The sequence below is a fragment of the Papio anubis genome, chromosome 7 (assembly GCF_008728515.1).
Source record: "Papio anubis isolate 15944 chromosome 7, Panubis1.0, whole genome shotgun sequence".
NCBI lineage: Eukaryota > Metazoa > Chordata > Mammalia > Primates > Cercopithecidae > Papio > Papio anubis.
Window position 1 is genome coordinate 99811821 of NC_044982.1, and position 24628 is coordinate 99836448.

General features: G+C 48.7%; 1 protein-coding gene across 7 annotated transcripts in view; it reads left to right on the forward strand.

The window, feature by feature from the left end:
* Positions 1-24628, forward strand: part of RLBP1 (retinaldehyde binding protein 1) — a 104157-nt gene that overhangs the window by 78909 nt on the left and 620 nt on the right. For 2 of the 7 annotated variants that reach the window (XM_017960920.1, XM_017960918.3), the window contains exons 3-10: positions 9480-9543; positions 10258-10369; positions 10633-10761; positions 12322-12526; positions 14402-14580; positions 17703-17861; positions 19102-19212; positions 19470-20043. In XM_017960920.1, the coding sequence (XP_017816409.1) occupies positions 10358-10369; positions 10633-10761; positions 12322-12526; positions 14402-14580; positions 17703-17861; positions 19102-19212; positions 19470-19628 (954 nt within the window). In that variant the 5' untranslated portion in view covers positions 9480-9543; positions 10258-10357 and the 3' untranslated portion in view covers positions 19629-20043. Of the gene's footprint in view, positions 1-7151; positions 7769-8959; positions 10370-10632; positions 10762-12321; positions 12527-14401; positions 14581-17702; positions 17862-19101; positions 19213-19469; positions 20044-24628 lie in introns of those variants that run through there. The other 5 variants (XM_009210899.3, XM_031668370.1, XM_031668371.1 and 2 more) reach the window with 5 other exon arrangements.

The window sequence follows — 24628 nt, forward strand, 5'->3', positions numbered from 1 at the left end:
GCCCAAAGGACCTGGCCACCGCCTTCATCTTTTCACTCATCTCCTACCCAAACCCTAGGCTCCAACCATACTACATAGTTGCAATTCTCCAAACAAGCCAAACTCCTACTTTTCCATATTTTTTAAATGTGCTGTTTACTGTCTGGTAGTCCTTTTCAGGGACACCTACTCCATTTCCCCACATCGTCTCCCTGGTGAATCTCTTGGTCTTTTCTTAGTTTGAAAATCACTTTCTTTAGGAAGTCCTTCTTAATTCCCCCCAGCAGAGCTGTCTTCTCCCTCCAAGCTCTTCCTAGATTCTTTCCACAGACCACAGCTATCACAGTGATTCCCAAGCATATTCAGAGAAACAATTGTTCCAAGGTTGTTCATGAAAGGGTCACACTGACTCATACATTTGGGACATGCTGAGTTAAACTGGTTTTTTGTTTGTGTTCTTGAGAGAGGGTCTCACTTTTTCAGCCAGGCTATAGTGCAGTGGCAAGATGATAGTTCACCTCAGCCTTGACCTCCTGGGCTCAAGCAATCCTTCTGCCTTGGCCTCGTAAGTAGCTGGGACCACAGATGCAAGCCATGACACCGAGTTATTTATTTTATTTTTTTAGAGACAGCGTCTCACTATGTTGACCAGGCTGGTCTGAAACTCTTAGGCTGTCAATCCTCCCATCTCAGCCCCACAAAGTGCTGGATTAAAGGTGTGAGCCATTGTACCCAGCCTAAACTGGTTTTCTAGATTTCTTTGCTGCAGGACTTCTCAGAGCCTTTGCATTGCTTACTTTCATTAATAACTTCCAATATAATTTGTAACATTTCTGAAACTTAATTAACCAAAGAACAACTCCCCATTTTCGTGGAGCATTTTTTTGGCACTACCACATAGATCATTTCAGAACCTTTGTCTTGTCGTAGAACTTGCCGTATTTTATAATTATTTTGTGCAGGCCTCTCCCCTTCTAAGCTGTGAGCTGCTTAAGGCAGAGATAGTATTTTGTTTATCTCTGGATGCACAGTGCCTAATATATAATAGCTACTCAATATATGTTTGTTGAAAGAATATGGGAAAGGGAAGGTAAGAGAGGAAGGGAAAGAATGGTGAAATAAGAGGAAGAAGGCTTCTTGAGGCTGGGCATGGTGGCTCACACCTGTAATCCCAGCACTTTGGGAGGTCAAGGTGGGTGGATCACCTGAGGTCAGGAGTTCAAGAGCAGCCTGGCCAACATGGTAAAACCCCATCTCTACTAAAAATACAAAAATTAGCCGGGCATGGTGGTGGGTGCCTGTGATCCCAGCTACTTGGGAGGCTGAGGCAGGAGAATCGCTTGAACCTGGGAGGCAGAGGTTGCAGTGAGCCAAGATCGCACCACTGCACTCCAGCCTGGATGAAAGAGCGAGACTCTGTCTCAAAAAAAAAAAGAAGAAGAAGAAGAAGAAGCCTTCTTGATTTTTACATTTAACATCCCAGAAACCCAGTACTTAGATTCTATCATAAATATTTTATTCTACTTGCTTCATCACATCTATCCATCTGTCCATCCCTCACATTAGCCATGGATCCATCTTCACTTTCTTATTACTTGTGTGTGTTTGCAAGCTTATTTTTCCTCAGATCGTGGAATCACCTTAATTCTGAAATCCTCTCAGAACAAGCATCCTGATAGACTGTATTGTTCAGCTCCTCCTTGCTCATTCCCAGCACCTCCCACTCTTCCCCTGACACGGGCAGGCCTCTGTGGAATGAGCGGTGCCTCCTAGAGGGAAGGAACTTTTTGGAACATGAAGAGGCTGCCAGCCTCAGGGGTCAGAGACTCTGCTTGCTCGCTCTCATTACCACTGTTTAATGTTAAGGAAAATGCAGAATGTTCCTGGACTTGGGTTTTCCCACTTCTCAAAGGAAAGGTTAAGGCCTAGGATTCCATAAGGTCCTCCCTATCCCAGGATAATTATTACTGACCAAAGTAGGGATTGCATTGACCAAACTCTTGCCCACTGAAACTGCTCCCAGGGAGGGTCAGGTGATGTCACTTTTCCCAGGAGCCAGGGGGCAGGGGTGAAGTCCCTGGGCAGACACTCCTGTGTTGATCTCGCTTCTTGAGGAGGGATAACCTTGTGTGTTGAATGCTGAAAGGGCTTTAGAATGGCTAAGACTGTATTTCTAACCAGCTATGTGGCTTTGGGAAGACCCCTCACCTCCTGGACTCTCAGTATCCTAGTCTGTGAAAAAGGGGATTATACTCTCTCACATCTGGAAGGATTGGCTGAGATAAGCCTGGTAGGGCACAGGCCATGGTACAGAAAGGGGGCACCACAAATGTGAGCCATCCCTGCCTTCAGCCAGGCAGAGGGCAGCAGGCCAGGGAGCCCATGGTTGTCTGCCAGTGTTGCCAGCACAGGTGTCTGGGCCAATGAGTTAAACTGATTGGGAAGTGAGGAGGGAAGATTAGAGGCACTAGAAGGGCTGTGAGCAGAAGATAATGCTGCAGAAAGCTCTGCTCCCCCAGAATGACCTCATAGCCTGCTAGTATCCCAAAAAGCTCTGTGCAGCCCACTCCTGTCAGGGCTGGGCCATTAACTCAAAAGTGTTCCTGGTGCACAGGAATGTTCTTTGTGACGGAGTCTATCACCCAGCATTGACAGAGCCTTTTCTGAGCCCTCATGGTTCCTTCCCACGGGGTGGCCTGGGCTCTCATTCTCATAATCTCCCAGGAGACTTGCACTCTGTGAAGTACCTGGGGAAAAAACCATCATCCCATCTGTATTCGTTTGCTATGGCTGCCATCACAAAGTACCATAGACCTGGTGGCTTAAACAACAGAAATTCATTTCCTCACAGTTCTAGAAGCTGGAAGTCTGAGATCAAGGAGTTGGCAGAATCAGTTTCCTCTGCGACCTATCTCCTTTCTTTGTAGGTGGCGTTCTCTCCCTGTGTCTTCCCATGGTCTTCCCACTGTAACTGTCTGTGTCCAAATTTCCTCTTCTTATAAGGATACCAACCATATTGAATTAGGGCTCACACTAATGACCTCATTTTAACTTAATTGCCTCTTTAAAAGCACAATCTGTAAATAACAGTCACATTCGGAAGCCCTGGGGGTTATGGCTTCCACATATGGATTGGGTGGGTGGGGAGTGGATGGATGCAGTTTGGCCCATGTGGCATCTTACAGGTGAAACAACTGAGGCCTAAGAGGGTCAGTGGCTCGTACTGGGCAGGGCCAGACCTAGAATCAGGACAGGACACCCTCCCTCTCTGCCTTCACTCACATCCCAGCCTCCACTTGCCTGTCCCAGAGAGGAAGAGGATGGTGGGTGAGGGCAGTCATCGGTCTGACTCCCCACCAAACCTCCCAGCTGGTGGAAGTGACAGGTAGGCAAGCCACTGTGTTGGGCACAGCCAGGAACAGCAGAAGGGCAGACATTCTCTAGGGCAGTGCTTTTCAAACTTTTATGTGCATAGGAATTATTATACCTGGTAAACTCCGTTAAAATTATTTTTTATTTAAATTTTTTTGGGGTCGGGGTCTCACTGTGTTGCCCAGGCTGGAGTGTAGTGGCTGTTCACAGGTACAATCATAGCTTACTACAGCCTTGAATTCCTGGAGTCAAGAAATCCTCCTTCCTCACCCTCCCCATTAGCTGAGACTACAGAGCTGTGCCACCATTCTGGCTAAAAAATAAGTAATTTTAAGTAATTAAGTTAAAATGAGGTCATTAGGGTGGGCCCTAATCTAATCCAGGCTCTGACTTGGCCTCTCTGGGGAAGGGCCTGAGACTCTCCATTTCCCACAGGCTCCCAGGTAATGCCAGTGCTGCTGGTTTCTAGACCACACTGAGCAGTAGCAAGGTTTAGACCAGCACACTCCATGAGAAATAGATGTTATTCTAAATTTTCTAATATCACATCAAAAAAAGTAAAAACAAACAGGTGGGCCAGGTGCCTTGGCTCAGGCCTGTAATCCCAACACTTTGGGAAGCCAAGGTAGGAGGACAGCTTGAGACCAAGAGTTTGAGTTGGGCAATATAGTGAGACCCCATTTCTACAAAAAATAATTTTAAAAATTAGTTGAGGCCGGGCGTGGTGGCTCATGCCTGTAATCCCAGCACTTTGGGAGGCTGAGACGGGCGGCTCACTTGAGGTCAGGAGTTCGAGACCAGCCTGGCCAACATGGTATAACCCTGTCTCTACTAAAAATATATACAAAAATTAGCCAGCCATGGTGGTGCCCACCTGTAGTCCCAGCTACTTGAGAGGCTGAGGCAGGAGAATTGCTTGAACCCAGGAGGTGGAGGCTGCAGTGAGCTGAGATCACATCACTGCACTCCAGCCTGGGCGACAGAGCAAGACTCCATCTCAAAAAAACAACAACAACAACAACAAAAAACAACAACAACAACAACAACAAAAACAATTAGTTGGGCAGGTTAGCGCTTGCTTATAGTCCTTTCTACTCAAGGGACTGAAGCAGGAGAATTGCCTGAGTAGAGGAGTTGGGAGTTGGAGGCTGCAGTGACCTATGATCATACCAGTGTACTCCAGGCTGGGCGACAGAGAGAGAGCCTACCCCTAAAAAAAAGAAACAGGACTAGGCGCGGTGGCTCACATCTGTAATCCCAGTAATTTGGGAGGCAAGGTGGGATGATCGCTTGAGTCCAGAAGTTTGAGACCAGCCTGGGCAACGGAGTAAGACCTTGTCTTAACAAAAAACAAACAAACAAACAAACAAAATGGCCGGGCATGGTGGCTCTTGTCTGTAATCCCAGCACTTTGGGAGGCTGAGGCAGGTGGATCACCTGAGGTCAGGAGTTCGAAACCAGCCCAGCCAACATGGTGAAACCCTACCTCTACTAAAAATACAAAAAAAAAAATAGCTGGGTGTGGTGGTGGGCACCTATAATCCCAGCTACTCAGGAGGCTGAGACAGAAGGATTGCTTGAACCCGGGAGGCAGAGGTTGCAGTGAGCTGAGATTGTGCCACTGCACTCCTGCCTGGGTGACAGAGTGAGATTCTGTCCCCCCCCCAAAAAAAAAAAAAAAAAATTAGTCAAATGTAGTGGTGCACTCCTGTGGTTTCAGCTACTTAGGAGGTTGAGGTAGGAAGATGACTTGAGCTAGGGAGATCGAGGTTGCAGTAAGCCATAATCATGCCACTGCACTCTAGCCAGGGTGAGAGAACAAAACCCAGTCTCAAAAAAAAGAAACAGGCAAAATTAGCTCCTATGTGTGTATGGGTATCTTTTTTTTTTTTTTTTTCAGAGGGAGTCTCACTCCATCACCCAGGCTGGAGGTAGTTGTGTGATCTCAGCTCACTGCAACCTTTACCTCCGAGGTTCAAGTGATCCTCCTACCTCAGCCTCCCGAATAGATGGGATTACAGGTGCCTGCCCCCACGCCCAGCTAATTTTTGCTTTTTTTGCAAGGACTAGGTTTCACCATGTTGGCCAGGCTGGTCTCAAACTCCTGACCTCAAGTGATCCTCCCGCCTTGGCCTCCCAACGTGCTGGGATTACAAACTCTAATATATTTTTAACCCAATATATCACAAACATGATCATGATAATTTCAGAACATTAAGCCTTATAAAAAGTGTTAATGAGATATTTTACATTATTTTGTTTGTACTAAGTCTTTAGGTACTTTATAGCACATCTCACTTGGGACTCTAAATTCTTATGAGAAATACTTCATCACAAAATTTACAGTTGAAAAAAATAGGATCACACATCTAAGTTGTTCTAAACCTACTTATAAGTTTTCAAAAAACTGAATCCAGTATTAGTTTTTAAATTTACATTTAAGTTAATTAAAATCAAATAAATTTAAAAATGTGAGACTGGGCACAATGACTCACGCCTGTAATCCCAGCACTTTGGGAGGCCAAGTCGGTGTGATCACTTGAACTCAGGAGTTTGAGACCAGCCTGGCCAACATGTGAAACCCCATCTCTACTAAAAATACAAAAATTAGCCAGACGTGGTGGTGCGCGCCTGTAACCCCAGCTCCTTGGGAGGCTGAGGCACAAGAATCACTTGTACCTGGGAGGCAGAGGTTGCAATAAGCTGAGATTGCACCACTGCACTCCAGCCTGGGCGACGTAGTGAGACTCTGTCCCCTGCCAGCCCCCACCAAAAATTTAGTTCTTGGGTCGTATTACCCCATTAAAAAAATTTTTTTTATAGTGAGACCCAATCTCTAGCATTACCCCATTGCAAATGATGAAAAGCTACATGTGGCTAGTGGCTACTGTATAAGACAGCACAGGACTAGACCACCAGGAAGAAGAATGACATAAATGAAGGATCCCCAGCTCCACAGAGGACTTGGGACAGAAACAGCCCAAGACCCAGAGAGCAGCCAGAGTAGGAGCCCAGGGAAAGAGCTGTTGGAAACAAAGAGCTCAAGGTGACTGAAGTGTACCCCAAGATCTAAGCACCAGGCATTGTAGCCTGCTCTGGAGGAACGGCTCAGCAGGAAATGGGAAGGTGAGAAGAAATCCCAAACCTGTCAAAGTAGGAATGGGTGGAAAAGCAAGAACTATGTCCAGGGAAAATAAAAAAGCACTTCTGGGGTTGGATTCTGGAGAGTGACCTGTGCAGGGGAGCTTGACCTTGTCCTGGGCACCTCTAGGAGGCAAAATTAGGACCAAGGGTGGTTATTACAGGAAGCTGCTTGGGGCTCAAACCAACACTGAGTTTTTAAACAAGGAGAGTCCTCAGTAATGGAAACAGGGAGCTTCCTGCCCTTGGAATCCTAGACGGAAAATGTTCTACAGGAATCACCTCCTCCTCATCCAGTGGAATAGCGAAACAGAGGCTGGGCAGGTACCCATTGAGAGGCTGCAGAGGGGTTTCTTCCTGTATAAAGGGTTGAATAATACGTTCCCTCCAGTTAGGTGCCTATTGATTCTGTATTCGGAGTAATTGACCTTTCCAGAGGACTTATTAAGTGTCAGGCAGCTAAACCCCTGAAATAAGCACTTTACTGCCATTTCATCCACACTAAAGTCATGAGCCTGGTCCTCTAGTTTTCTCCACTTCTTAGAGGAGGAGACTGAGCCACTGAGTTTTGAAGTCACGTCTTATGGCCAGAAGATGCTCCAGCGAGGCTTTATAAGTGGGCAGTCTGGTTCCGAGGCATGCCATTCGCTGCACCACACTGCCCAGAAGGAGGCTCGGCCTGTCTTATCCTCTCCCTGCTTGGCCTTAACCAGCCACATTTCCCAACTGATCCCACTCACTGCAGAGGTGAAAACTACCATGCCAGGTCCTGCTGACTGGGAGAGGGGTGGGCAATAGGCCTGGATTTGCTGGAGCTTCCACTGTAGATGTAATCACATGCACAATTTCCCTTCACCTCTTGTTACCCTGGGGCGGGGGGAGAAGGGGTGCTCTCTCAGCAACCCCACCCTGGGATCTTGAGGAGAAAGAGGGCAGGGAAAAGAGGGAATGGGACTGGCCCAGATCCCAGCCCCACGACCGGGCTTCCACATGGCTGAGCAGGAACTCCAGAGCAGCCGCACACAAAAGAGGGCTTTGATGCGCCTCCAGCCAGGCCCAGGCCTCTCCCCTCTCCCATCTCTCTCCGGGTCTTCCTTTGCCCCACTCTGGGCCTCCTGTGAGCCCGATTTAACGGAAACTGTGGGCGGTGAGAAGTTCCTCATGACACACTAATCCCAACCTGCTGACTGGACCACGCCTCCAGCAGAGGCAACCTCTAGAGCTCCAGGACATTCAGGTACCAGGTGGCCCCAAGGAGGAGCTGCTGACCTGGCAGGTAAGTCAATACCTGGGGCCTGCCTGGGCCAGGGAGCCCAGGACTGGGGTGAGGACTCAGGGGAGCAGGGAGACCACATCCCAAGCTGCCTGTAAAACCGAAACCACCTGGCCATGCTTCAGGTTGAGCCAGACCAATTTGATGGCAGATTTAGCAAATAAAAATGCGGGACACCCAGTTAAATGTGAATTTCAGATGAACAGCAAATACATTTTTAGTATTAAAAAAGTTCACATGTAGGCCAGGTGCAGTGGCTCACGCCTGTAATCCCAGCACTTTGGGAGGCCAAGGCAGGCAGAACACCTGAGATCAGGAGTTCAAGACCAGCCTGGCCAACATGGAGAAACACTGTCTCTACTAAAAATACAAAAAATTAGCTAGGCATGGTGGTGGGCACCTGTAGTTCCAGCTACTCAGGAGGCTAAGGCAGGAGAATCGCTTGAACCTGGGAGGCAGAGGTTGCAGTGAGCTGAGATCGCACCATTGCATTCCAGCCTGGGCAACAAGAGCGAAACTCTATCTCAGAAAAACAAACAAACAAACAAACAACAACAAAAAGTTCACATTTAACTGGGCATTCTGTATTTTCATTGGCAACCTGAGATGGCAGGGAATAGCACTGGCATGGTGCGAGGGATAAGCATTTTTTCATTGTGTACAGCTTGTAAATCAGTATTTTTAAAACTCAAAGTTAACAGCTTGGGCATATTTAGAAAAGAGTTCCTGGACGGACTTGAACCCTGTATTCCTAAGATCTCGGATCTCGTTCTGATGGTCTGCACAACTGGCTGGGGGTGTCCAGTCACTGTCCCTTTTGTCTGGGCTCCCCAGGGCAGTTCTGTCAGCCTCTCCATTTCCATTCCTGTTCCAGCAAAACCCAACTGATAGCACAGCAGCATTTCAGTCTGTCTATCTCTGTGCCCACCTATCTGGACATCTACCAGCCAGAAAGATGGCTTAGATTTGGTTCCTGTGGGTGGATTATGGCCCCCAGAACTTCCCTGTGCTTGCTGGGGCTGTGGAGTGGAAGGAGCAGGAAATGGGGGACCCTCAGATACTCTTTGGGGGTCCTCCAAGTCTCTTTGTGCAAGTTAGGGTAATGATCAATATGTAGCTAAGAAAGAGAAGGGGAACTATGTTTTAGAACAGGACACTGTGCCAGGAGCATTGCAGGAATTATACGGTTTTCATGACAGTTCTTTTTGGTAGGTACTGTTATTATCCTCAGTTTGCAGATGAGGCAACTGAGACCCAGAAAGGTTAAATAACTTGCTAGAGTCACACAAGTTGTAACTGACAAAGCCTGATTCAAACCCAGGTCTCCCTAACCTTAAAGGTTTCTATGATGCCAGCTCTCCTAGGGACTTTGCCTGCAGATGTCTTGGCTCTAGGTGTCAAAAAAAGACTTGGTGTCAGGCAGGCGTAGGTTCAAGTCCCAGCTCTGTCACTTACCAATTGTGACTAGCTGATTGAACTGACCATGGAACCTGGTCACAGGTAGGAGCAGGATGGTGAAAGGTTCCTGAAGGCACTTAGGCAGGACATTTAGGCAGGAGAGAAAACCTGGAAACAGAAGAGCTGTCTCCAAAAATACCTACTGGGGAAGCAGGTTGTCATGTGGTCCATGAATGGGATCTGTTCTGGTAACCAAGCATTACTTATGTGTCCATTATTTAACTACATCTCATAACCCTTCCATCCTACTTTACAGGGAACAACCAAGACTGAGGTTAAATCACACAGCCTGCAAGTGGAAGAGAAGAACTTGAACCCAGGTCCGACTTTTGCGCCACAGCAGGCTGCCTCTTGGTGCTGACAGGAAGTCACAACTTGGGTCTGAGTCCTGATCCCTGGCTATTTTTTGGCTGTGTCACCTTGGACAAGTCACTTATTCCCCTCCTCTGTTTCCTCCTATGTAAAATGGGAATAATAATGCTGACCCTGGGTCTGAGAGAGTGGATTTGAAAGTACTTAGTGCATCACAAAGCACAGAACACACTTCCAGTTTCATGGTTACGTACTTACGTAACTGGTCATCACCCATCTTGAGAACGAATGCATTGGGGAAAGGGCCATCCATTAGGCTGTGAAGTTTCTGAGGGACCCCTTTGGGCTGGAGAAGGATGGCCACAGGAGAGAGGAGAGATTGCCTTATCCTGCAGTGATCGTGTCATTGAGAATAGAGCCAGACTTTTTTTCCTGGCAGGGCCAACTTGTAACATCTGAGGACTGAGCTATTTGTGTCTGTGCCTTGTCCAAACAGTGTTTCCCAAAGTGTAGCCCAAGAGCCATCTCCCTCAGAGCCACCAGGATGTGTTTTAAATTGCAGATTCCTAGGTCCCAGCCTGCACCTTCAGAGTCAGAATCATGGAAGTTGGGGCCCAGACACCTGCATTTCTAACAAATGCCTTGGGTGATTCTGATGCAATTGAAAGTTTGAGATCCACTATTCTGAGACAATAACAAAATGGTTTTTCTAACCCCTGCAGCCCTGACTTCCTATCCTAGGGAAGGGGCTGACTGGAGAGGCCAGGACAGAGAAAGCAGATCCCTTCTTTTTCCAAGGACTCTGTGTCTTCCAGAGGCAATATGTCAGAAGGGGTAAGTACCGTGTCCTCCCGGGCTCCCCTCCACCCACCTTCCCTCTCTTCCCTCTCCCTCCCTCCTCACTTCTCTATCTTCTGCTCTGCCCAGGAATATAGGCACACACTCCTATAACCTCTGTGTGGGTCCTGACCCCCACAAAAGGAGAAGGCTTAACAATGACCTTGGGAAAAAAAAATTAAATGTCTAAACAGGCCCATTCCCATGGCTGGCTCAGGCTGATGGGGTTGGCTGTTCCTGTTTTTCCTTTCTTTGCCCAGGTGGGCACGTTCCGCATGGTACCTGAAGAGGAACAGGAGCTCCGTGCCCAACTGGAGCAGCTCACAACCAAGGACCATGGACCTGTCTTTGGCCCGTGCAGCCAGCTGCCCCGCCACACCTTGCAGAAGGTGAGGTGGCTGACAGTGCGGGGAGGAGCAGCCTAGGGAGGCAACATGAGGGGAACATGACCGCATTCTCTGTTCTGTGAAAGGGTCTAGCCCTGGCACTCCAGATCATCCTGGACCTGATAGACTGGCCTGTTCTAGGGTCCTTCCTGGTGGTCACAGCTATGGCAGCAACTGGGTTGACCAGACACCCAGCCAGGCCAGCCCAACCCAAGACTACAGCCCAGAGCCTTGGAACTAGGGACTCTAAACTAGACTCAATATGACCAGCATTGGTTTGGAAATGGCCCCGGGGAACAAGCATCCAAATGCTGCCGCTGCTAGACAGGCAAGAGACGTGAGTTCCAGAACCAGACCTACTTTCAGCTTGCTGTGTGACCTTGAGCAGATTGCTTTCCATCTCTGGGTCCTGCCCTCTGTACCTGTGAAAGACGGTTGGCGGACTAGCTCAGAGATGGTCAGACTGTGCTCTGTGGAGGCTGACAGAGCTGTCTTAGGGCTGCCGGGGAGGATGAGAAGTGGCTGAACTGAGCCTGGGCTCCCAGCTTCCATCTCTGCTTCCTTGGGCATCTCAAGGGAAAGGTGCTATTAGCTCCTTCACACTTTACTCCCCCTCCTTTCCCTTCCCTCCTCATGCTGTCCCAGGAGAGGGCTGTCTGAGGTGTGGGGAGGAGCTCTCCTGACCCAGCAGAGGGGAGGAATGTGAGGCTCTGGGCAGGCGGCAGGCTGCCATCTGCTGGAGAGCTGTGTTTTTGAAAAAATCAGAATGGAGCCTGGGAGGCAGCAGAGTGAAGTGATGAAAAAAGGAGTCCCAGCTCCACTCCTTTCTCTCTGGGGGACCTTGAGCAAGAATATCTTCACCTTTATGAGCCTCAGTCTGCTCATCTGAGAGATGGGGATAAGAACGCCAACCATGATGGTCTGTGGCAGATTGAAAAACACAATGCAGGCCGGGCGCGGTGGCTCAAGCCTGTAATCCCAGCACTTTGGGAGGCCGAGACGGGCGGATCACAAGGTCAGGAGATCGAGACCATCCTGGCTAACACGGTGAAACCCCGTCTCTACTAAAAATACAAAAAACTAGCCGGGCGAGGTGGCGGGCGCTTGTAGTCCCAGCTACTCGGGAGGCTGAGGCAGGAGAATGGCACAAACCCGGGAGGCGGAGCTTGCAGTGAGCTGAGATCCGACCACTGCACTCCAGCCCGGGCTACAGAGCAAAGACTCCGTCTCAAAAAAAAAAAAAAAAAAAAGAAAAACACAATGCATTTAAGGGACTTAGGTTGCTAGGGAAAGGCTTAGTGAGTGTAGGCAGTCATTTTTAGAAACATTCAGACTGTTGGCCATATTCTGCAAATATCCAGGATGAACAGTTTGACCAAATTCTCTCCACACACAACAATCTCAGGTGTTGCCAGTACAGATGCTGCCCCTGGGGCAGAAGAGCAAGGGCTGCAGCTGCAGACCTCTGGGCCCCCTCAGCTTTGGCAGGAGACTCATCACCTGTGTGTCCTACCCCTCACCCGCACCTAAGTCTAACTTCATGCACACCCCACCCTGTTCCAGGCCAAGGATGAGCTGAATGAGAGAGAGGAGACCCGGGAGGAGGCAGTGCGAGAGCTGCAGGAGATGGTGCAGGCGCAGGCGGCCTCGGGGGAGGAGCTGGCCGTGGCCGTGGCGGAGAGGATGCAAGAGAAGGACAGCGGCTTCTTCCTGCGCTTCATCCGCGCGCGAAAGTTCAACGTGGGCCGTGCCTATGAGCTGCTCAGAGGTGAGGCCCGCGCTGAAGGGACGGCCCTGAGAGGACAGGAGGCCATGAGGATGGTATCCACTCTCACCTAGGCACTGAAGAGGCCCGCTTCCATACTGTGGGCAAGTCTGTTTCTCTGAGCCTCCATATCCTTACTTGTAAAGTGGGTCAGCTCTGACAATGAACGAATGAATGAATGAATGAATGAAATGTGTCAGGAGCAGATTCCTAGAGGTCAGAGTCCTCCCAACTCTCTCTCAGTCTTGGGATTCAATGAGTAAAATTTGGGTACCCCATTTGGTTGACGAGGGGAGGAGTTTCCGCTCCAGAACCCCACCATGGGAACCTAAGCTTTGGCTCTGGAATGCTGCAGGAAGGTGGATAGTGCCTCGCTGAAGGCAGTTACCTAAGCCCCATGTGCAGTGGAACTGAAGATGGTGTCAGACCTGGGAATGAGCCCTGGGGACAGAACTGCCCTGGCACTGCTGGCTGGATGAAGACAGGATGCCTCAAGAAATCATCGGCGGGGTGCGGTGGCTCACGCCTGTAATCCCAACACTTTGGGAGTCCGAGGAGGGCAGATCATCTGAGGTCGGGAGTTAGAGACCAGCATGACCAACATGGAGAAACTCCACCTCTACTAAAAATACAAAACTAGCCAGGCGTGGTGGTGCATGCCTGTAACCTCAGCTACTTGGGAGGCTGAGGCAGGAGAATCGCTTGAACCTGGGAGGCGGAGGTTGCGGTGAGCTGAGATTGTGCCATTGCACTCCAGCCTGGGCAATAAGAGCAAAACTCCATCTCAAAAAAAAAAAAAGAAGGGGGTCCCTCAGGAAATCAAATCTTGGGCACTGGTGGAGGGAAATGGGGTCTGAGCGGACCCTCTGCAGGCTAATGATTTTCCTTTTCTTACTTCTTCCTTCTCCAAATGGTAATTCAGGGCCATGCTGTGCCAAGAACTGTTTTAGGCCAAGGGATGCAGTGGAGACAAAACAGACAAGAGTTCCCTGCCCTGGTGGAACTTATATTCTAATGGTGGAAACGATATATCCAATAAATAAAGTAAAATTATATAGGGTTAAATAATGGTAAGGAATAAGGAAAGAAATTAAGGAGGTGGATATAAAGTCTTGAGGGGTTGAAGTTTTAGATAAAGTGGCCAAGGAAGTCCCAGTGCAAAGGGAATTTTTGAAGAAAAACCCAAAGGAAATGAGATATCTGTGGGGAAGAGCAGCCGGGGCAGAGGGAACAGCAAAGACCAAGCCAGGCGGTGGGAGGTGCCTGGAGTGTTCCAGAGCAGTGAGTAAGTGGATGTGGCGGTCTCTTGGCAGATGTGCCCAGCTCCTCTAGGGGCTCAAGTTTGGTGGTGCAGGCCACAGAGGTGGGGAACTGCTCAGGATGGGTAAGGATGGAGTTTATGGACTGTAGAGGTGCTGCTGGAATCAGGAAGGGCTCTGTGTCCTGCTTGGGGTTTGGATTCTCCTTGGGAGCTTCTCCCCAGCCCTGTGCACACCTCACCACTCAGCTTATCCTGTGCCCTGTGCCTTGTCCCCATGGGGAAGAAAATAACAAGTAATGCTTATCCTCATATTTAGGACTACGCCTCATGTTTGCACAAGCTTATGATGATGTTTACACCTTGAATCATCTGATCGCCACAACAATTTGGTGAAATAGGCCACTATCTAGACTATCTAGAATAGATAGGCCAATATCGAGATCCCATTTTTTGGAGAGGCAACATGGGGCTCAGATAGGTTGAGTAGCCAGCTTGGTCACACATAGGACACATGTGGAAGAGACAGGCAGGAGGCCAGGTCTCTGAGTCCCACTAGGTGGGATGGGGTAGGGATGGGATGGCTCCCTGAGGGGTTTCCTCTGCTCTCCTTCCTCCAGGCTATGTGAATTTCCGGCTGCAGTACCCTGAGCTCTTTGACAGCCTGTCCCCAGAGGCCGTCCGCTGTACCATTGAAGCTGGCTACCCTGGTGTCCTCTCTAGTCGGGACAAGTATGGCCGAGTGGTCATGCTCTTCAACATTGAGAACTGGCAAAGTCAAGAAATCACCTTCGATGAGGTTAGTGGGGGCTTGCCTGGCTCCCACCCCATGGGTTGGGTTCCCTCCCTCAACCCTGGCCTCTACTGAGCCCTCATTTCTGGTTCCCCAGGAGGCAAGGTCTGTAGAGGGGGAAAGGTGGGCAGCCACCTGCCACCAAGCCCTTTCCAGGCAGGGAGAGAAGTCCTAGGATGTGCCAGGGCAGCTGGAAAACCCAGCAGCTTTGCAGGTGGGGCTTGATGGTCAATAATACATGGCTCTTCGTGGGTATCCCAGCCAAGTGCCAAGCGGGGGTAACAGCTGTGTGCCACGAGCTGGGGGCTGCCCTGCCAAATGCTAAAAGCTGATAGCAACAGAAAGAACAAGGATTAGTGGACTATAGGCTGGAAGAGATTCTGGAAAGCACAGGTTCCAGTCTATTTAGGAGCCCGAGTTCTTTGTGCTTATATATGTACACAATTTTGCTTGTCTGAGCCGCTAAGGGGGCTGCCCCAAGTCGGGGAATTAGGGTTTGTCTTGGGAGAGCTTTGGCATGTGCCACTGAGCCTGAAAAATATTCCTTTAATTTTAAAAAAACCTGCTACAAACTTATTTTATTTTTTTTTGAGATGGAGTCTCGCTGTAGTCACCCAGAATGGAGTGCAGTGGCATGATCTTAGCTCACTGCAACCTCCACCTCCTGGGTTCAAGCGATTCTCACGCCTCAGCCTTCCAAGTAGCTGGGATTACAGGCGCACGCCACCATGCCCCGCTAATGTTTGTATTTTCAGTAGAGACGTGGTTTCACCATGTTGGCCAGGCTGGTCTCGAACTCCTGAGCTCAAGTGATCTGCCCACCTCGGCCTCCCAAAGTACTGGGATTACAGGCATGAGACACTGCACCCAACCCAAACTAATTTTAGATAATGCTATCTAGTCGTGCCAACACAATTTATTAAAAAGTCCATCTTTTTTCAATGACTTGAAATGCCATCTTTATCATATTTTATATTTTCATATGTACTTGGTCTCTTTCTGGACTTTCTATTCTGTTCCATTGGCCTCTTTATCTATTCATACTCCAATATCATACTGTTTTGATGATAGGGATTTTGTGGCATGTTTGATCTGTTAGGGCTAGTTTTGTCCTTACTGCTCTGCTTTTTGGGGGGCTTTTCTAGCTACTTCTACATGTTCATTTTCCCCTATGATCTATGATTTAGAATTAATTTGTCTAGCTTTAGGAGAAATATTAGGAGTATGTTTTTGGGGATAATATTAAACGTAAATAACAAGCTTGGGGAGAACTGGCTTCTTTCAGAATGTCACATTCTTGGCCAGTTGTCCTATCTACAAATGTGAGATGCCTTCTGTTTTATTCAAGTCAACTTTCGAGTTTTCAGGAGTGTTTTAAAAGTTTCTTCATAAGCTATGATTGTGCCATTGCACTTCAGCTGGGGGGACAGAGAGAGACTCTGTTTCTGAAAAATAAAAAGTTTTTAAAATTTTTTCCTCACAATGTCCTGCACAGTTCTCATTAAATTTGTCTTAGGTATTAATTTTGTTGTCATTGCTAAAAATGGGGCTCCTTCTTCCATTATATCTTCTAGTTGGTTATTGTTTGTATAAATGAAGGTTATTGTTTTTGTTTTTTAATTGTATATCCCCCTATTTTACTGAACTCTTTTAAAATTTATGTTAGTTTTATAATGGATTCTCTGGGGTTTTCTAAGTATACTATAATACTATCTGTAAGTAGAGGAGATAGTTTTTCTTTTCCCTTTCCACTTCTCATGCCCCTGATTTTTTTTTTTTTTTCCAAACAAATTGATTGCATTGGTTAGTACGTTCAACATAGAATTAAATGGTGGCAGAGATGGTGAAATCCTTATCTAATTCCTGATCTTAGTAAGGATGCCTGTAGTGTTTTCCCATTAAATAAGACACACGCTGTAGAGCTGAAGCGCACACCTGCATATCTGTGTGTATTACAGAAGAGACTTAAATATATATTTTTTCTTATTACATAAGTGATATCTACTCATTTTAGAAAATACAAAAAATTGGCTGGGCGCAGTGGCTCATGCCTGTAATCCCAGCACTTTGGGAGGCTGAGGCAGGTGGATTACCTGAGGTCAGGAGTTCGAGACCAGCCTGGCCCACATGGTGAAACCCTGTCTCTACTAAAAATATAAAAATTAGCCGGGCGTGGTGACAGGCACTTGTAATCCCAGCTACTCAGGAGACTGAGGCAGGGGAATCGTTTGAACCCATGAGGCGGAGGTTGCAGTGAGCCGGGATGGCACCACTGCACTCCAGCCTGGGCAACACAGCAAGACTCCACCTCAAAAAAAAAAAATTACAAACAAATTTAAAATCATTTGCAATTCTACTACCCAGAGAGCTCTACTATTGACATCCTTTCAATCTTTTTATACGTGTATGCACACACATACACACACACACATGCACACACATTTTTCTTTTTTTTGAAACAGAGTTTTGACACAGGTTGGAGTGCAGTGGCATGATCTCGGCTCACTGCAACCTCTGCCTCCCAAGTTCAAGTGATTCTCCTGCCTCAGCCTCCCAAAGTAGCTGGGATTACAGGTGCCTGCCACCACGCTCAGCTAATTTTTTTGTATTTTTAGTTGAGACAGGGTTTCACCATGTTGGCCAGGCTGGTCTTGAATTCTTGACCTCAGATGATCCACCCGCCTCAGCCTCCCAAAGTGCTAGGATTACAGACGTGAGCCACCATGCCCAGCTCACACATTTTTCTTATAATAATGGTATTATATTCTACTATAATATATCATGCACATTTTCCTGTATTATTAGTCTTCTATATTGTTTTTAATTGTTCCAGAGCATTCCATGGCATAAATGTACCATAATTTCACCAGTTCCCATTGTTGGATGTTTAGGTTGTCTCCAACGTTCCCACTATTGTAAGAGTACTGGGATAAACCTTCTGGCCTCTAACCATGGATGTGACATTCAAGCTTATTTTCTTGGTATACATTCACAGAAGTGGAACGTCCGAGATCAAAGCCTGCAGCAATGAAGAATGAAGAATGTACCAATTAGCTCTCCCCTTAGGACCTCAAGCCTTAATTATTGTTGCGGGTTAGGTCTTACAGCCTGTTCTCTCTGTGCCCAAGATCTTGCAGGCATATTGCTTCATCCTGGAGAAGCTGCTGGAGAATGAGGAAACTCAAATTAATGGATTCTGCATCATTGAGAACTTCAAGGGCTTTACCATGCAGCAGGCTGCTAGTCTCCGCACTTCAGATCTCAGGAAGATGGTGGACATGCTCCAGGTGAGGCTTAGAGCTCTATACCACAGGAGCCTCCCACAGCTGGGGAGGCTGAGAGGCTGGGCCTCCTTTCATGGTGCTTGCAGGGACCTGAGAATTTGGACCACCTCATGCCATAAAGAGCAGTGACAGTCACAGTCCCAACCACAAGCACTTGCATAGTGATTGACAGTTTGCCAAGTATTCACTTTCATTTTTCCATTGACTTCTTGAGAGCATTCTTTCCCTCCTTCCCTGCTTCATTTTTCAAACCTGGAAACGAAGGCTCAGAGATTTAAGTGACATCTCAAGGTCACACAGTAATCAAGTGGCAGAGGCCAGACTTGAACCTGCATCTTCTGACCTGTAATCCCATGTTGTCTGTCCACATATGTCGCACTGCCTCTCTTTGAATGTGGATTCACCCCGAGAAAGGGATATCACTAACCCTCTGATAATTCACTCCTATATATGCTGACATGTCAGGAGTCCTTTCTTAGAGCCATCTTGGATCTGCTCTGCGTATTTGGGAAAGGAGGGGTGGGAGGTGGAGGTCATGGGAGGGGCTGATGGACAATGAGGGATGATAAGAGTGTTCCTGGGCCGGGCGCGGTGGCTCAAGCCTGTAATCCCAGCACTTTGGGAGGCCGAGATGGGCGGATCACGAGGTCAGGAGATCGAGACCATCCTGGCTAACACGGTGAAACCCCGTCTCTACTAAGAAATACAAAAAATAGCCGGGCGAGGTGGCAGCGCCTGTAGTCCCAGCTACTCGGGAGGCTGAGGCCGGAGAATGGCGTGAACCCAGGAGGCGGAGCTTGCAGTGAGCTGAGATCCGGCCACTGCACTCCAGCCTGGGCGACAGCGCGAGACTCCGTCTCAAAAAAAAAAAAAAAAGAGTGTTCCTGTGGTTTGTAATAGTTTGCAGTCCCTTCGGCAGGCAAGCGGGTTTGAAACAACTCACCAAAAGGCCAAGAAAGGCTACTTTCATTTCTTGACCTAATTCCTGGTTTTATTTGCATCAGCAGGGAGAGGGTTGGGTCATATGAATCTTGGGGCTTCCTCCCTGCAGTCTGGGCCACAGTAAAGCCAGGGATCCCTAGTTGCTGGCCTGGAAATAGGACCTTCAGTGGGCCCTTCTCCAGGGCAGCCCTGTGATGTTGGACAAGTCTGTTCTATGCCATGAGGAGAGGCAGCAGGGATGAGTGGGAGCCTCAGAGGTCATCAGGGCCATGGGGAATGGGATGTCTCTCTGTCACTGCAGGATTCCTTCCCAGCCCGGTTCAAAGCCATCCACTTCATCCACCAGCCATGGTACTTCACCACGACCTACAATGTGGTCAAGCCCTTCTTGAAGAGCAAGCTGCTTGAGAGGGTGAGTACATGGGCCGCCCAGACAATGAGACAAGAGGGCCGAGGGTGGGGCCCCATCTGAGCCCTCCTCACACTCTACCATGGTCCTGAGCTACGTGGATCCCACTGACACCCAATATGGAGACCTGCGGAGAGGGGTGTCGCCAGGCAAAGATTGCACACGATGGGGCTTTGTCCTCCTGCCCCTTTCCTTCCTCAACCCTCATCCTTAGGGCACCTCCTCCTGCTCAGCTCTCTCTCTCCCTTGCTTCCCTGCAGGTCTTTGTCCACGGGGAGGACCTCTCTGGTTTCTACCAGGAGATTGATGAGAACATCCTGCCCTCTGACTTTGGGGGCACGCTGCCCAAGTATGATGGCAAAGCTGTTGCTGAGCAGCTCTTTGGCCCCCGGGCCCAAGCTGAGAACACAGCCTTCTGAAAACATCTCCTGCCAGCTGAACTGTAGTTAGAATGCCTGGGCCTCTCCTCAACTGTCCTGGACCCAAGGCTAGGAAAGGGCTGCTTGAGATGACTGTGGTCCCCGCTTAGACTCCCTAAGCCTGAGTGACCTCAGATGTCACCCTGTTCTCAAGGTGGGGGATGGGGAATAAAGGAGGGGGAATTCCTTTGAACAAGAAGAACTGGGGGTAGTTATATTTCCAGCTGCCCTTGAAGCTTTAAGACAGTGATTTTTGTGTGAGGTTGTATTTCGAAGACTCTAATTCGTTTTCTCAATCATTTCCTTTGTAACAGAGTTTTACGACTTAGAGTCTGTGAAAACAGGCAAGGAGCCTGGGTTAAAATATCCCCCACTCCTAGCAAAAATGCAATAAAAGAAGATAAAAGAGGGAGGACATATGTTCAAATGATTGGCAAACACAGCAGTCCTGGTGGCCCCTAGGCAGGCGAGGGGTTTTCCACACAGAATTTCAGGGTGGAGGAGGCCTGGAAGTGGCTTCACTCAGGGGTGGCCTGCTCCCCTTGGTGAGGTACAGTCTGGCGTGTGTGGGATGGTCAGGAACTCGGACCTCTTTCCAGGGTGGCAGTCACTTTCCCTCCATCTGTCCGGGAGAGGGGGTCTCTCCAACAAACGCTGTCTCCTGCCGTCCCCTTGCCTGGATGGACGGCTCTACTTAGATTCATAGGTGGCATCTTCTCTGAGCTCACTCAGTCCTCAAGTTATAGAGTTAAAGCTCTCTTTTTGTCTTCACTCTCAAGCACTTTACAGTGATGAACTTACACTTTCCAAATCTGCGGGTTTTTTTGTTTTTTTTTTTTTTGAGACAGGGTCTCACTTGTCACCCAGGCTGGAGTGCAGTGGTGCTATCATAGTTCACTGCAACCTCAAACTCCTGGGCTCAGGCAAGCCTCCTGCCTCAGCCTGCTGAGTAGCTGGGACTACAGGCACATGCCACTGCACCCAACTAATTTTTTACTTTTTTTTTTTTTTTTTTTTTGGTAGAGATAAGGCTCTGGCTGTACTGCCCAGGCTAGTCTTCAGCTCTTGGCTTCAAGCCATCCTTCCACCTCAGCCTCTCAAAGTGCTGGGATTGTAGTTGTGAGCCACCATGCCTGGCCCAAATCTGCATATTTTGACAAATACAAATGCTTTCCTTCTATGGAGTTGGCTTTCCTCAAGTGCTTGATGATTTTCGGGTGTGTGTTCATTTCTGTAGGTGAGAATCCCTGTTAGATGCCGTTTGCTGAGCGTGCTGTTCCCTCTTGGGGAAGTGCTGGCTTCTTCTGGGCATGCGTCTCCTAAGCACTGACAGATACTTTTTCTAAGATGCTACACTCATTTTCCCACATGGAAGCAGACACTGGCTGGCTAGTGGCAGTAGGTGAGGCCCTGTTGTTCCCACCAAGGTGTCCCAGTCAATCAACCCAAGACTTGTCTGCTCTTGCCTGTAGGGTCACCTCCATTCTTTGTGGGTATGAAGCACCCTAAGTGCTGCACCTACCTTTTGGGGCAGGATATTCCAACCGTTTTCTGGACTATGGATTCAATTCAGTCCTGTCTGCTTTCACACCTTTGGGAATTTCTCTGATCCACTGAGAGTTCTCTTTCTTGCTTTTCAGTGAGGCTGTGTACATGTTCATGTATATGTCAATGTATATATATGTGTGTGTGGGTATATGCACTTATTCCTTACATACTTTCTTTCACTACTAGGGTTTGTAGTGTATGCTCATTACCCAAGAAACTTCCTTCTTTATAACATTCACAGTCAACAATCCATGGTCATAAAATCCATGAAAACGAAAATGGTATTTACATAGGACTCCCAGGCTGGAGGAGGAATCATAGCAAATTATTATGGGCAGAAGGGTAGGAGATCAACCAGTGAGGATTTTGTCCCAAAAGTTGAGGCTTCCTTTTTGCAAACCAAATCTCACATGGAACCTTGGTATTTAAACCTAAAAAGGGCAGGCATGTGGCTCATGCCTATAATCTCAGCACTTTGCCGGGCCGAGGCAGGAGGATGGCTTGAACTTGGGAGTTTGAGAACAACCTGGGCAACATGGTGAAACCCACCTCTACAAAAAATACACAAATTAGTTGGGCATGGTGGTGCACGTCTGTAGTCCCCACTACTCAGGAGGCTGAGGTGGGAGGATCACCTGAGCCCAGGAAGTCGAAGCTGCAGTTAGCCATGCACTCCCGCCACTGCACTCCAGCCTGGACAACAGAGGGACACCCTGTATCAACAAAACAAAACACAACACCAACTTAAAAGAGTGAAGCTGCTCTGGTAGAAGGGGCCTCACCCTGAGAGATCGCTTAGGAACATCTGGAGCTAAGAAGGTATTTCAAGTACGAGAACTGTCAATGGTGCTTTGGGGTCCTGTGAGAAAGGAATAGAGACTAGCGTTTGCCAAGGTGGAGGGCACTGGTGACCCACGTGGAGGTGTTGATGGAAGGAGGTTGTGATGAGGCTGAATTAAATAATTAAAAGGAATGAGTATTTTTGGTCAGGCATGGTGGCTCATGCCTGTAATCCCAGCACTTTGGGAGGCCAAGGTGGGCAGATCACTTGAGGTCAGGATTTGAGACCAGCTTGGCCAACATGGTGAAACCCCATCTCTACTAAAAATACAAAAATTAGCCAGGCGTGGTGGCGGGGACCTGTAATCCCAGCTACTTGGGAGGCTGAGGCAAGAGGATCACTTGAACCCAGGAGGTGGAGGCTTCAGTGAGCCGAGATCACGCCATTGTACTCCAGCCTGGGCGACAGAGGGAAACTCTGTCTCAAAACCAGCAAACAAACAAAAACAACAACAACAAAAATTAGCTGAGCTTGGTGGTGGGAACCTGTAATCCCAGCTACTTGGGAGACTGAGGCAGGAGAATTGCTTGAACCCGGGAGGCAGAGGTTGCAGTGAGCTGAGATCGTGCCACTGCACTCCAGCCTGGGTGACAGAGCGAGACTCCGTCTCAAAAAAGAAAGAAAGAAAAAAAGAATGGGTATCTTTTACGTTTTCATGATATAGTTCTAATTGTTCCTCAAGACCTGGGTCCCAAATCTAAGGGAAACACTGGTTGATCCCTGTCCACTGACTCCCATCTTCCCCCCAGCCCCGAGATGCCAGGTGCCCTCCTGGACACAGCCCAGGCCCACTCTGAATTTGTGGCAGCTCTAAATATATAAATGAAATCAGGCACATGCTGAGCAGAAGACTCTTGGGGCAGCCTTAGCTCCTACTCAAACCCGAATGGGATGCTGGGGTCGTCCCAAAGGTCAGCAGGGCTTGGGCCTTAGCTCAAGGACCCCGTCTGATAAGAAAACTCAGTGGCTTCCTGAGGAAGAAGCCACAGGGTTGGGATCCCGTGAGCCGGCTCTGACTGTGTGCTCGCGCTGCCCCCTGCTGGCCGTGCCCTGACACTGCCCCTCCAGGGACAAACTGGGTAGGAGGGTTGTTAGCTGGGTGGGCTGCGCCAGACCTTGCCCGAGGTGGTTCCACTTTTGGGAAAACGTGTTTGAAGACCACCAATGTTAAAATCTGACGTGCTCAGCCTCACAAAATCCCAGCTGCCTATGTGTGTGATTCCTACAAATGGCCCCCACATTGTTGGAGAGAGACAATAAAATACTCTTTTGAAGGCCACCAGCTATGGGAAGGGGAACGACAAAATATGAATTTTATGACAACCATTTGGTGCCCATAACAACTTCCTTTCTGGCGACATCTGTTTTTTTTGTTTGTTTGTTTTTGCTCTTGTTGCCCAGGCTGGAGTGCAATGGTGAGATCTCAGCTTACCACAACCTCCATCTCCTGGGTTCAAGCGATTCTCCTGCCTCAGTCTCCCAAATAGCTGGAATTACAGGCATGCGCCACCATGCCCAGCTAATTTTGTATTTTTAGTAGAGACAGGGTTTCTCTGTGTTGGTCAGGCTGGTCTCAAACTCCTGACCTTAGGTGATCCTCCCGCCTCAGCCTCCCAAAGTGCTGGGATTACTGGCATGAGCCACCATGCCCAACCCTTTCTGGGGACATCTGGGATGAGGCAGAGATTCTGCCTCATCAAAGTAATTTGAGAGTTGGAAGGCTGCAGTGATGCATTTCTGCCATGCTAATTTGGTCGTTGGGAGAATGCAGACAGCAGAGTCTGGAGGCAATTTCAGCTGTGGGTGGAGGTCTCAGGAAGGAAACTGGCGCCAGCTTCAGAGAGCCTCTCAATGAGATTGGCCACTGCCTCGGGTTTACCCAGGGGAAAGTGGAGGAGTTTAGTGCTGCCTGGGGACATGGCAAAGCCTTACTGGAAGAAGCATACCTTTCTCTTAATTCAAGCTAGCAGGGAAAGAGGTGAAGTGGACCACTGTTGATCCTACTTTTTTTTTTTTTTTTTTTTTGAGACGGAGTCTCACTCTGTCACCCAGGCTGGAGTGCAGTGGTGTGATCTTGGCTCACTGCAACCTCTGCCTCCCAGCTTAAAGCGATTCTCCTGCCTCAGCCTCCCGAGTAGCTCGGATTACAGGTGCATGCCACCACACCTGGCCAATTTTTGTATTTTTAGTAGAGGCGGGGTTTCACCATGTTGGCCAGGCTGGTCTCGAGCTCCTGACCTCAGGTGATCCATCCTCCTCAGCCTCCCAAAGTGCTGGGATTACAGGTGTGAGCCACCATGCCTGGCCTCTGATCCCACTTTCTGTTGGGGGCTTGGCTCTGGAGTTTAGGAAGCTCAGAAGTGTCAGATCTGGAAGCCTGTGGGATCTCCTGGAGCCTCACTATTCAAAGGGTGGTCCAAGGAGGGCTGGACCTTAGAGCTCCCAAGCTCCAAGGCCATATCTCAGACATGCTGCATCAGAATCTGCATTTTTAACAAGACCCCCAGGGGACTGCACATTAAACAACCAATCAGGCCAGGCACAGTGCCTCACACCTGTAAGCCCAACACTTTGGGAGGCTGAGGCAGGAGGATTGCTTGAAGCCAGGAGT